We start from the raw sequence: 14,920 nt of genomic DNA, 5'->3' as shown, positions 1-14,920 counted from the left end.
ATATCAAACAATTCTTCTGTCCACAGAAAATTAAAATTTTGGATAAAAACATCTTACTTTTTCATCTTGAAAGAATGAAAGTACACAGTTTCTCGAAGCAATACAAACACTTTTTCTCTTCTAAGCGTAATATTATATCACATTACAGCTACATCCAACAATCTTTATACCTTTCAACGAACAGGTGTACCGCTCGACAATTCCATCACTAGCAGTGAAAATACAAGTAGAAAATTTAGTTTATATTTTATTCGTATTTTCTGCTCAATGAAAAAGGCCAGCTGTGAAACTCATGAATATCTTATAGATGTATCATAGCAAAATGCACAATACCGTTCCCTGCTCTTTCTAATCTTACTCTTATATTATTAGAAACAATTTTTAAAAAGCATATTCAATTAAATATCAGTGGAAATTGAAATATATTTGCTACCAGTTTTAATATTAAACCTGAAAGTTTAGGGAATTTAGAAGCTTCGTTATTATAACAAAAATTAACAATGAGAAGCTCTCATTACAATTCTATCAGAACTTCTTTTGCTAAGGCTAAAGACATTACATAATATTATTTAATCAAATCCAAATAGGTTTCAAGACTCTTTTGAATTTTGTTCTCAAATACATATTTCTAACTAAAAGAATGAATCAGTTAAATAAGGCTACAGCTTCTGTCACGTAACACCTTTTAGTAAAAAAAAGAATCTTAAAATTTTATGCAGGTTTTGCGAGGCAAGGATGGAATGTCAAGCATAAGGTGTTTAACATGAGCAAATTAGCAGTTTACCTAATAATAAAAATGTAAATAAATAAAACTAATCATGTGATTTAAATGATTCGCGATGTCTTTAATCGAAGTTTTGGGAGGCCGTATGATACACTTAGTTTTTTAACTCACATATCTAAAAGATATCTTTTACATCATAAAAGCGCAAATGAATAAAGTCTTTAAACTTGCATCTATAGAAACGTTCAAATTCGAAATCGTTTTGAACATTTTCATTCAGTTTTTTACTACACATTTTACACTACACATCTACCTTTTTCTTTCTCTGAGAATAAAATATACTCCTCCTTTCCTCTAAAGACCTTTTTGTATATTAAAGATTCGGTTGTTTCATAAAAAGATCCTTTGGTAATAATTTTTCTTTAGTAAGAGACAATATATTTAACAGTTTTAATTACTAATACTAATAAAAAGTACCTTTGTAGTAATTCCGTTTTAAATTTTAATGTTGTACATTTTCGCTAATTGTCTCTGTGTGCCTAAAATTGTTATAGTATAAATTCTTATCTAATTCGTTTTATTTCTCAGTTAGAAGCATGGATCTACTGTTAACCATTATTTATCCATGCAGAAACACCCTACATAAACAAGTACTATATTTCACATAAAAAGGAAAAGTAACTAATTAGTTGAAATAACATATACATAATATGCATTTGTGTTTTTTAATTTCTAAGCAAATTTAATAGCAGAATGTGCCCAAATTGTTCAACAAAATAAAAGTGGCCATATTATCCTTTAATACGAACAATATTTACAATGGAACCTAGAAATGCGTTCCGCTCAGAGTGTCAGGAAAGCCTAAAGTTAAATGTCCAAATTGAACTTTCAACAATGAGAAAAAGGGAATTAACGAAATCATAATCTGCACAATTCATTCACATCAGTGATAGCCTCAACGTAGAAGTTCAAAGAGCACCGTTGCACAGTTCACATCGGCGACTCTGTTGTAGATGTCTGGTGTCAGGAAGACAGGAAACGATGCGTCAGTGATTCTAGCAGCAAGTAAGAACGTACCAGGAAACCAAGGATACAGAAAACCACCAACTACACATTCACGCAAATCTCTACGTTACGAAATGTTACAAATGTCTGAAATAGGTTAAATATGGCTGGCTACTGATGCGGGCCAAATGAACACCCAGCGAATACAGTAGTACGGAGGAGCAAAACCTGTAAAAGTCATTGACAAAGTTCTGATCCTCAGTCCACTTTTCCCTGTCCCTGATGTTACGAGGGGCAGTGACGGGGACGTGGGTATTGCTTTCAGCCCAGACGTGCTTACTAAGAGTGTTGAAAAGGCCTTCCCGAGTAAACAAGTCCTCATCCATCTCATAAACGCTAGTTGGAGGAGATTGTCATCTGCGCTTAAAGGTTTGAAATTCTGCACATGGAATACGTGTGCATGCGTGCATGCATGCTTTATGTACAACTCTCCACAGAGTATTCTACAAAACACCAATGACGAATAAAATTAAAAGCAACACGCACAATGCAGCGTTAGAAGTGGCGCAGAAAGATTTTTGTTACATTACAGAGAAATTGCAAGGTGGAAAAATGTAATTTGGAAGACACGTTTTCTTTGTATTGTTTGATGAGGCTTGGAAGATATTATAGCTTCGGAATTTTCCACTGAAATTGGTAGCCTTTATTCATTACATAATTTGTTGAAGATCGCATCGCGGAAGTGGGGTCGGTGTTATCATTGAGTTGTTTTCTTATTCTGTGATCCATAGTGAATGAGGTGTCACCTCCGAATGCCAAGGCTCTTGTATGATCCAGTTATTGATGTGGTATAAAATAAACTTTACTGGAAATGTAAATATTTGTACATGAGTACTGCACTACGTTCGTACTGCACTACTCAAAATATTGCCACACATACTAAGATACGCTTGTATGTGCCATAAAATCGCTGATTGAGTATAGAGCAGCAGTATATTGCCCACTAAGGAGAATGCAAGATGAAGACGAACCGAAAATTCTCTTTCTGCAGTAAATGCGATTGACACCAGGAATAAATATAAAATGGGGATTCTGCGCCAGCGGAGCTGTGGAACCGAAAGCGTGGCCAGTGATGTCACAAGATGCAACGAACAGCGCCATCAGTGATATCGCAACAGAGGATGTAGCCAATGATATCACGAGTGGAGGTGAGTTGTTTTAGGCTGCTGTTTGAGTTGTACGTCTCTTGCTGCTTTGGTGAATTTAGTTTTTAGAAACTGGCACCACTGACACAACTGGTTTAATAAAACATGACAGACTGAGATGTTTTCCACAAATAGCTTGCTGGGGAATAATATAATGAATACCAGAAGTTTTAAATATTTAGTATCTTCACAAGCCTTAAAAATTAGTCTAACTAATCCTTTCCTCATTCCACACATATTTTTTCTAACAACATTTGCGCCCACCAGCGGCCGAGCGATAAAGTCGCTGAACACTGGTAGTTCAGTCCGAGTTTCGAAACCCAACGAACGGCCTGACTGCATGGGAGTTTTTGTGGTTTTTTTCCCATGTGTAACGTGTATACGAGCCAGTTTCCTTTAGGAAGTTCTCCACGAAGGTAGCCTTGCCTTTAGGCAGATAGCCCTAGAGTGCTTTTATGAATAACTTGCTTTGTTATGACTCATTCTGTTTTAAACTTTCCAATTTTAATGATCATGCTTGTCTTGTGAGTTCTGAGTACCGTGTGACTAGCTTATTTTGGTAATGGCGAGCTATACTGTATTCGTTTCGCGCAGATATTGTGTCATTGCATATTAAAAATAAAATTTCATCATTCAATTCTATGCCAAAATAATTGGGCCACCATTCTGCTTTAAAAGCACGGTATTCGAAGTCTACTTTTCTCTTCTTATTTGATTTTGCGAGTGACATGCTAACGGTAGGTAATGAATAAAATAAAATAAAAGGAAAAAATATCGCAGGTTAACTTGTCAGATTAAAGCATGCACACCGCTACAGCAAAACAGTCAACATGCTCGCACGGCGCACAATGCACAATCGCCTATTGGGAGTGCTTTTAAAAACAACGACAAACAAGAGAATACGACAGTAGCACCACTCGTGGTCATTATTCACAATTTTTCAACTCCACCGCATAATAGAGCGTAATTTGATTTATTTTTCATGTAAAAAATGATATTACGTGGACCAGATTAAAAACAAATGGCGGACCGAAGTTTGCTGCCCCCCTAACTTAAACCTATTAATGCGCTTCTCTGATAATAATGTACGTTATGAGAGGAAAAAAATAAAAGCAACTGAGTTCTAAAGACATTTCATCTCATAAAAAATGAAATTATACCGGAAAAAAATATTTTTTAATTTGATTTCCAACGAAATGTATCATAAAGGGTTACAATTATGTTTCAGGAACCTTTATAAAGAGAATGAAAACCTTTCACTCTGAATATACACAAATCTGTATCAACATGCACTGGATAATTATTTCCCAAGATAAAGATTTGATTCCTATGGATAATCTTTAAGTAATTTTCATTTTAAAATACTTAATGGTAAAATGTTACATTAAAAAGTTTATATTCTATTAAATATAAAAAGCTCACTGCTTCTTTTTATTTACGTACAGACTGCATACACGCTCATTTACGTAAACTGGATGCTCCATGTTCCTTTGCACAAGAGAGCTTATAAGGTATTTCTCCCGCCTTCTTGGCATGCCTTCATGGTGTGGTAGTCGGCACGCTGGGCGCGTATTCCAGAGGTCCGTGGTTCGATTTCCATTGAAGGCGTTGCTCAGTTTTTCCTTTCTCTTGCTTCCAAAAATACCTAATAGCTCAAAGTGACGCCCGAACTAAAAGGGTGTTGGATGATGATTCTCCACACCCAGGATTTGGCGATTGGGTCCCCTAAAATCCACTCGCTCTTTAAAAGGGGGAGCATATAAGGTATTTCTCCCTCCTTCTTGGCATGGCTTTGTGGTATGGTGGTCTGCATGCTGGGCGCGTGTTCCGTGGGTCCGCGGTTCGATTACCGGCGAAGGCGTTGCTCATTTTTCACTTCTCTTGCTTCCAAAAAAATCCTAATGTCTCTACATGCTATAGTTGGAGAATAATATTAAACAATGAAATACTTCAAATTTTCTTTCTATTTATCTATCGTTTTAATCTTAAAAACCTGAAATGAAGGTTTTCAACTTTGAAAGAAATATAAGGGAAATATTTCCATCTTAGTAAAAATATGAATGAGACCTTTTTCGTCTTAAAGATGTGTAAAAAATGAAACATCTTTTAACTAAAAAAGACTTTTTTAGTCTTAAAGCAAGTTGAAATAAGTAAAATGAAAAAGCTAAGTGAAGTATTTCGACTTGAAAATGTACCTTTTTCAACCTAAAAATAGTTTTTTTTTAACTTTTTTAACTAAAGAAGACTTTTTTAGTCTTAAAACAAGTTGAAATAGGTTTTTTTTCCCATCTTTGAAAATGTAAATGAAATGGTTTTATCTTAGATAAAAAGAAAGACTAAGGGAAATGTTTCGACTTGGAAAAGTAAAAGTGAACCTTTTTTTACCTAAAAAAAAAGTTAAATGATTTTTTTCCGGACTTTTTGAAATCAAAGTGTAACTTTTCCTCCTTACATTTGGAAATTAACATGGATTTTCCAATAAATAAATAATAGATAAAATAAATTTAAAGATTTACATAAAATTTACAATTCTACAAAAAGATACTAACTTAGAAATTCAAAAATTGCATAGTAGTTACTTTTGCTACAACAACACCTTGCACAGAATATCAGAGTAATGACTTTTGCATAACTGCTACCAAACATCTTCACAGTAGTTCCCTTATTATTTTTCTGACTTCTGAATAAATATATGTACTACGTCATTCCAGAAGATCTTCAAACTTGAAGAATAGTTATATACCCATGTGAATAACCTTACCTTCCTAGAGCTGAAAAACATCGGAAAAGCATTTTCTTGACTTCATAACTGCATTTACTTCCCTCGTTTTGTAATTATTAAGAGAAAAAAATTACAACATAAAATTTTTGGTGATACTGATTGTGCATATGAATGTTAAATTATAAGGTGTTTCTCCCGCCTTCCTAGCGTGCCTTCGTGGTGTAGTTGTTGTACACGCTGAGCCGGTATTCCAGAGGTCCGCGGTTCGATTCCCGGCGAAGGCGTTTGCTCATTTTTCAAATTGTCTGCTTCCAAAAATACCTAATCTCTCTACAATGGCGCCCGAACTAAAAGGGTGTTGGATCATGATTCTCCTCACACAGAATTTGGCGAGTGGGTCCCCTAAAAACGCCAGTCGCATGCCTTCGTGGTGTAGTGGTTCTGCACGCTGGGCCGGTATTCCAGAGGTCCGCGGTTCGACTCCCGGTGAAGGGGTTGTTTATTTTTCATGCGTCACTTTGAAGTAAATTGACAAATAATCTGAATAATCAAAATTGAAACAATTATAACTTTCATTCAAATGAGCAAAATAACTACCTATTCTCTCATACACTCAGGAAATCTAAAAGAACCAACAGATGCTCGATAACTGCATTTTTAAGACACTGAAGAGAGAAATTAAATGCACAAAAAATTCCTTGATGTACATCACTAGCAAAGGAAAATTCTGAGTGTCTAAAACGACAAGGAGAGCACACTTTTTGAAACTTCTTGCGAATACTCGATGATATCGCAAATTCATAATCTTCTTAGAATGTGAAGATGTTTAAAAATTTATATTTCATTTCAAGTTGTAGTTCTATTTGGAAACATAGATGGTATAAGATTATGTGTGATGCTCATGTATGTTTCTGCTGATAAACAGATACATAGACTATTATAAAATATTCACATGTTTTCTATTTTGGTTGCAGTCCTGGTAAGTAAGGAAAACATTTTGTAGTGAATATTTGTTTACATATGAAATGAGTTGGAAAAAAGAAAATTGGTAATTATTTTAATTTTTGACAAGGAATAAAATTTCTTAGAACTGAAAATTAATCAAAATTACAGAAAAGTATTTGTATAAATTGTCTTGATTGTAAGTTACAGATGCTTTCTTTTGAGCAAAATGTAGCTCAAATCTACCGAATTAGTAAAAAATAATTCAAAGTCCGTGTGACTTGGATTCAATTCTCGTTACCTAACTGTAATTACACTGGTATCGGATAAAATCGCTTTTCTTTCTAACCATCTGGTTCAAAGGGCTTTTAAAACTCAATCTTCGAAACGAACAACAAATTTATTAAATGAACTAACAAGAATTTTTTCTCAAGAAAAAAATTTTTTGTGACATATGATGATATTAGTTACTTTTTAACGTTTGTGCTTCAAATTTAGTTGTGATGCAGAAAAAAAATAATTAAAGGTTTAAATGAAGGTATTCATAGTAAGTGTTTCGAAATAAATGTATAGAATTTCAGGAAATTTTCATGGATTTTTCTAGTTTAATTGTAATTTTGATAAATTATTGGTGTTTCCTGACTTGAGTATATGTGAGATACAAAATGCATTCGGAAGCCAAAATTGTAAACATTTCACTCTAAACACATAATTCTAGCTATAAACAAATTCAATTCTTACTTAAACTATGGATGCCAGATACCACATGGGAGATCATAGAGCATGTATAATATGAAAAGAGCTTTTATTTATTATAAAATTCCGAAATTATTTATTATTTTTAAGAATACATGTAGAAATATTTTTACATTTTCGGCATAACTGTAGCAAAAATATGAATGATTGAGAAACTCCATATGTGAACAATTTTACTGAATATGTTAATTTCAACTTTAGATTCTAATCTGAAGTGAATCTGTATAATAGGAAAAGTGATAAGATTTTTCTTAAAGTAAATGAATGCGTTTATTCCAAACAAAGTTTTTTCCCTGATGACTTCTATAAGCAAGATAATAAAGAGTGTATCATAAGAAAATGAGACTTTCTTTTCTTCATAGATGGTTTTGAACATTGCGTATTTTGTAATATTTTATGTCAAAATTCCAAGTTTTTCTAGCTTTAACGGTGTCAGTACCTTCTCTCTTCCATAAGATCATGTATAAATTTCTTACTCCCTTTAATTCTAAATTTTTTCCTTTTCAAAATGCTTGGAGATATCACAAAAGTGACGAGAGGGAAAATATTTTCCATGTCAGTTCTTCCTCTTCTGACAATAAAAGAATTCCAAATTTGAAAGAGTTTCAGGAATTTCGAATTTTCTGAGCACAGAGCATAGTAGAAATTAAAATATACCTAATATCGACTGATTTAATGTAGTCTTAAATGCATATTATTTGATGCAAGTAATTACGTGATGCTTGTTTTCGGCATACATAATATATAGCCTTGTAATTTATTCAACATTCTTGAAACGAACAAAATGACATATTTACAGAACAGATTGCCTTAGGTTCGCCCACTATTTGCTGAAGGAATCAAGCTATGCTTTAATGGTGGCTCAACCGGAGGTTTAAACCCAGCAAATCGATTGGCTGTATAAAGGATTTCTCAATGTGTAACATGCACAAAGTTTCTCTTATAAAGTTTACCAAGAAGGGTTATTCTAAATCCTTAATTAAGTAATCATTGCACATTTTGATGTAGTCAATTAAACCAACAGATTCGTTTTTTTTATTTCATTGTGTTTCACTCTTTTCTTGCTCCAAAAAAGTATTCCTATTTGAAATAACTGAATCTAAATTTCTAAGGCTGCATCTAAAGCTATATGCGCATTATATACATATGCTACATTATATATACGAATATTCTGATCAAAAATTTAGGCATATTCATTTATCTGAAGGGACTGGTTCCAAGCATGCATGTTCTACGTCTTCTTCATTCCTTCATAAAGAACATGAAATACTACCGATGGAAAGAAATACATTTATTTTGTAAAAAAGATCTGTCTCAATTACTGTATATGTTAAACGTCATGTGTGTTCAAATATACGTCATATGGCTTAAGTATTTAATAAAATACTGATATATAGCTTTAAGTACGGGTTTGTAATAAATTCATTAAAATATCTTAAGATTGACATAAGCATTACTTAAGTTGACAAAATATGAAGGCTTAAGAAGAAACCTAGGAATAAAATGTAAATAAATTAGATATTTTCAATAAATGTAAATAAATTAAATAAATTAGATTTAATAAAATGTAAATAAATTAGATTATTGATTTAGGTCGAGAAAGCTACAGTTTTAAATTTTCAAGTAGAAAAGTTTTCCTTTTCAATGTGAAGCATTCAAAATCGTAAAAAACAACCTTCTATTTAGCGTAGGTTTTTTACGATTTTGATTGTCACATTAGCGTGTTTCTCTTCTTGTCTAATGTGAAGCATCTTATGTTACTTTCCTTACATTTTTCTAAGCCGAAAAACGCTCACTACAGTTTTCATTAGGACTAAAAAGAAACGCTTTGATTTTTTTTTTTAGTTGTAAATGTTTCACTTTAATAATTTTAGGACGAATAATCTCTACTTTTATTTCGTATATGGGAAAAACCCATGTTAATTTCAAAATGAAAGAAAAAATTATCGCACTTTGATTTTACAAAGTCGAAAATAATTCATTAAATTTTTTTAGGTCGAAAATGTTTCACTTTTACATTCTTAGGGAGAAAAATGTTCTTTTTCACTTCATCTATGGAATTTGATTTTTTATTCTACAAAGTAGAAAAAAAAGTCATTCTACTTTTTTTTAGGTCGAAAAAGTTTCATTTTTACTTTTTCAAGTCAAAGTTCCCGTACTTCCCCCAATAAGATGAAAATATTTCATTTATCTTTTTCAAAGATGAAAAAAAAAATTATTTCAACTTCTTTTAAGAATCAAAGAGACATTTGTAATTCAAAGATGTTTTACTTTACATGTCTTTCGAGCACCTTTATTCTGTATTATGTCTTTCGAGTACCATTCTAATGCTAAGATGGAAAGTCTCATTTATACCTTTTCCAAGATGAAAATACTTCCCTTACTTTTTTCCAAAGATAAAATCTTTCATTCAGGTTTTAAGATTAAAAAAATATTTTTTTAAATATTTAAGACATATTTTTTTCCTTTAAGTAATTTACTTGCTTGTGAAATATAAATAGGAAGTACATTTGAAATATTTTGTTAAATATCATTCTTAAATTATAACTCCCTTTTACAAATGAACATGAGGCATTCATTTTACGTAAATGAGAATACATGGTTGTTGTATGTAAATTAAAAAAACAAATTTCATATGTACTATAAATTATACTCTATAATGGAACATTTTTTCATTGAGGTAATTTAAAAGTAAACTTACTTAAAAATTATTCATGTGATATGTGCAGATTTTTAGTAAGATGAAACTAATTCACTGTTTAGTCATGGTGGAGTAAAACTGCTGCACAGATCACTGCAAGGTAATCCAACTGGCTTTATTGTTAAAACATCAGTTTTATTTTGAACAGGAAAATTTCTTCAGAAATACATTTTTAGAAATTCATTCCCTAGTGATACCACACTAAAGAAGATAAACGCGCTTCGAAATTTCTGTACACTAAGTTTACATTTCAGAGAATAAAGTAAAAGGTGAAGCGAGAGACGTGGTTTATTTAAGTAGTAGCAGGCGAGAAAAAGTGATGCGCATCGGTATAGGTAACGTTATGCCACGATTATTGGATGCATGGGCATTTTTGCTGGTTTACGTACGTGTAACGTACATACTAGCCAGTTTCCCTTAGAGAATCTTCCACGAAGATGTCTCTCCCGATAAGGTGATAGCTCTCGAGTTGCTTTGCTTTAATTGATTAACCTAACATGAAATAAACAGTAGTGGCTTAATATGCATCCTGGTAATCAATGGATTATTTAGATTATCTCATAATACTCAAGGACTGTCAGCCTAAGAGGAGTAAGAAATTCGTGGAGAATTTATCTCAGAGAAACTGGCTCGTATTCACTCCTTGTAAACAAAATGTTTAAATCTGAATGTGCTGATGAAAATTCAGTCTTTGAGGTTAATATCAGCGCAAAACGAAATTAAAATTGCAGTACTGTTTAAAAATTTAATCGCTGCTTTTGTAAAATCTTTACTTGAAAAATTTCATTGCAAATAATTCTAAACGCTGAAAGAAAACATAAAGTTCAGGAAAAGTTCTGATTAAAAAAGAAAACTATTAAAATAAAATGCTTTAAGATACATACACTATAATGACTATCGGAAACTAGAAATACATAAGAAGAGAGTAGGGAGCTTTATCTAAAAACAAAGGAACACTAAGTGTGAAACATATCCTAAAAGAAGTAAATTTATTTTATGCAGAATAATAAAGTAAATAAACTTGCAGTGAACTTATAACACATGTTATTTGTTTAAAATAACTTAATTAAGTCAATACAATAACAACAGGTATTTCTTATGTTCTGTGAGATGAATAATCTCCAAAAGAGTATATAACCATGAAACAAACAGACACAGAATTAAAACATTTGTTTTGTTTTATCAGGACTACTATTCCTCCTTATCTGCTTTGCGAACAAGATTTGTTCTGAATGGGAACAGTGAGCTTACTGGAAGATGTTCTGTGGGATTGTAAAATAGATGACTAAGATGCGAAGGTTTTAACTACCCTTTATTCTCCACGGGCAGGCACAGACTACAGGCGCTCCCGCACTTCGGGATACAAAGACCAACCACTTGTGGTCTGAACGTAAAAATATAAGAACTATTAACTAGATTTAAATAAGAGCTAACTTCGAATACTTTATACAGATCACTAACAATAAGGTTGGCCTTTTAGTTTATTACGTATGTAGAGCGCAATCTGCGGAAAACTACAATACGTTTTAAATATCGAGAGGACTAAACCTCTGGCCTTAAAGGCGGACAGCAACTGATTGAAAGCTCGCGTGGAATACAGTGGCAGGGAGGCTCACTTTCTCTCCATCTAAAACTCTGTTCTTGGCAAAAAGCCACAACTGCAATACAAAGCGTTGGCAAGTACAATTTGCACAAACAATTTAAAGCGTTTATTCTGGCCGAAAGTGAGAAATAAGAGAGGACAGTAAAGTTTTAAAACAAAATAAACGTTAGTCAAACTTAAGATCCTTACAGTTTTTTCTACCTCAGCACTTATGAGAGATTAAATTAAAATATACAGATATAAATTTACCAGCCATTTTGGATCGGTTTAAACTCAAAACTTCCTTTCAAAATGGACATAAATTCAACAATTTATAAGATAATTTCTCCCTCCTTTCTGCATGCCTTGGTGGGCTAAGGGTAGCATACTCGTCGCGTATTTAAGAGGTCCAGGTTAGAGTCCCGGAGAGGGCATTCCTCTTTGTCACCTGTTTCAAAATAACCAAATAGATTCTACAAGTTTAAATCTAATATGGCTAGAGATTATAAGCTTGCCTAGATGGCGGAAGAATTTCAAATACATATTTACCAAAACAGGATTTAGCCTCTATCTACAGTACTCACAGCAAGACCAGAATTAGCGTCAACAGCAGACTTTAATCGGCAAGTGGACTCCAGGTCAAATTCTCACTCACCTCTTCGTAATTTTACTTCTTTAGAATAAAACTGCTTGCCACTCAAACCTGTATAAATTCTAGAATGAGTGAACCTCGCAGCAAAAATAGGCAAAAAGTCCTTACTTTTGCCTATTTATAAGTAAATTAAATAAAATTTCGTTAGCAAAATTTAAACATAAATACCACAAATTCCCCATTAATCAGTAGCAGATTAACAGGGTTGCGGTCTAATTGGACCTTGTCTAAAAGAAATTTATATTTATATAAGGTTTGTTTTTCCCGAACCATGGTAAAACAAAATTGTCTGCAGCAAATACAAAAAGATCAAAAGATGCGTAGGATACCAGCGGCGGTAGCAGATGTTATCACAGTAGTTGGAAATTATTTAATTTATAAAAGTAGGCAACTTAATTGTGCATAATCTAAAATCCATAACCATCGTTAAATCATCTGTTAAAAGTCAATTGCTGAATCGTGAAAAGTAAAACTTTCTAACCAACTTTTTAATGTGAATCTGAGCTCAGTGACGCTTTTCAGATTCTTTTCTAAATATTGCACTTCAGTTCATTCATAACTTAGTTTCTTTATTTCTAGTTATGTTTATTCTTCCGCTATTTACAGTATATTCTTCTTGCTTTGAATATTCATTTAATTTATGTAATCAAATTAACTTATTATCCGGATTAAGCCACAGGTAAATTGTTAACAGCATTACAGATTACACTGATAGTACAGGTAAATTGTTAGCAGTAGTTTTTTGTTAATTGTCAAATGGGTTGTTGTTCTTTCCTACGTATTTGAACCGTTCTCGAACTAACTGCAGTTCTGAGTTTCACTGTGGACACCGTCCTCGGTATTATCCCGGTTAATAGGGAATTGATCGGATTAAAACTAAAATGCTTAGCACACTCTGAAAACAAAAAGAGAACTTCCGATCTTAAGACTGCACAATATTTGCAAACAGCAAGTGTGCGAAGGGTATGAGGATTAGTGAGGACTATTTGAAATCTATATTTATTTATAAGCCTGTTTAACATTCTGTAGAGAAAGTTGTATAGGACGCTACACCGCTGTTAAATTATAATCGTACAAAGTTTCAGTATTGACAGAGATTAACAGCGTGTAATCAGAGACGTTAAGAGAGAGAGAATGAAGTGTGATATATGAACCAGATACAAATTTGTATATAATAACTTGTATAGAGATTATTATTGTTTATAAAATATTTAAAAATCAAAATATAGAATACTTACTACTTCAAGAAAATTAACAGAGCTAACGATACTAAGAGTGTGAGAAAATTATTCACACTTTCTTATATGCTGCATATTATATCAAAGTTGCTACTAACATAGATTGCAATAAACATAAAAAGATCTTTTCTATTGAGCTCTTTTAAAAATCAAAATTTAATCAGCTTAGGATGAATCATGTAACATAATAACGGGAATATGTAATAAATCAATTGTAATCAAATGGAGACGTAAATTAGCTGAGCACGAAAGGAGTTACGTATCAAAAGTAAATTAGTTATAAGCAAGATCTTTGTTACGTCACTAAAAATGAAATGTAGCTAAGTTTTTAACCGAATATTTTCAAAAATATAAAATCGAAACTATTTCAACGGGTTAAAAAAACGAAAAATGAAAGGAAGGAAATTTTAACGGTTTAAGGGTGGGATCAAAAGAATGCCAAAATGTAATTCGAAATTTATATAATTTTTTAAGCGAAACCATAATAAAGAGAGCTCACATATTGCTGAATGGTTTAATTAATACTAGTAATCTAACATCGGTCCTAACCCGTGAACGGGCTGGCTCCAATGTTGTTTTTGCGTTTTTTCCCTGCCATATGCAAAATGTATGTAAGCTAATTTTCCTTAAGAAGTCCTCCAGGAAAGCATCTTCCCTTGACAAATGACGCTCGTATGCTTTTGAAGCATTCAGATCCCATAGCAAACCTTCCAGTAAGACATTTCTCCCTTAAGCAGGCAACTTCTTGCGCTTTTTCATAATCAAATAAAGGATTATTCATCAAGCTAATCATAAGATAGAGAAGCAGTTACTAAATTAATAAATAAATAAAATTACTAAAAAAAGAGAGAGAGAAAGGAAACTAGACTGGCTGTAAGTTATCAATGCTGAGTTTTCGAGTTTTCATAAAATAAAAAAACAGCAAGAAATGGAAACTTAAAGTAGTATAAAAAGCTTAATTATAATATTTCGAAAGTACACTTTCCTAACTTCTTTAAATAATAATCTTGTATTAAGGATACGAAAGAGACTAATTTATTTTAAAATGCATGCGTAAAATGCACTAACTAATGTAGCGATGCTGTTACTTCACTTTGTTTTCTAAAATTAAATTGAGTACAGAAAGTTATTGAGAGACAGAGAGAAACGAAAAACAGAGATGAAAAGAACGAAGATAAGAAACAGAGTTCTTTTTCTTTCTTTCTTTTTTTCTCCTGATCTGGACAATCTGATAACAACTGCCTTCTTTAGCCTCTAAGCTTTATAACATGAACAGAAACGGCGAACGGAAAACTATATTTCAGTTTCTTTTCCCTCCTTGTTATCCAGTGGGCAATGATACTGGCTGCCAATACTCGCGCACCAATCGTAAAAGTTGGGAAAGTGAACCAAT

At 32.5% G+C, this 14,920-nt stretch overlaps 1 protein-coding gene across 2 annotated transcripts in view; it reads right to left on the bottom strand.

The window, feature by feature from the left end:
- Window positions 1-199, bottom strand: part of LOC118188874 (synaptic vesicular amine transporter-like) — a 150,036-nt gene extending 149,837 nt beyond the window's left edge. For both annotated transcript variants that reach the window (XM_085809873.1, XM_085809874.1), the window contains exon 1: window positions 58-199. In XM_085809873.1, the coding sequence (XP_085665999.1) occupies window positions 58-65 (8 nt within the window). In that variant the 5' untranslated portion in view covers window positions 66-199. The remainder of the gene's footprint in view (window positions 1-57) is intronic.
- Window positions 200-14,920: the final 14,721 nt, after the last annotated feature.

Source organism: Stegodyphus dumicola, chromosome X2 (assembly GCF_044657685.1).
Source record: "Stegodyphus dumicola isolate Sdum_Otavi_A_Nest chromosome X2, ASM4465768v1".
In the NCBI taxonomy this organism is placed as follows: Eukaryota; Metazoa; Arthropoda; class Arachnida; order Araneae; family Eresidae; genus Stegodyphus; species Stegodyphus dumicola.
Note: the sequence above shows the minus strand (reverse complement) of the source record. Positions and strands in the feature narration are given on the sequence as shown.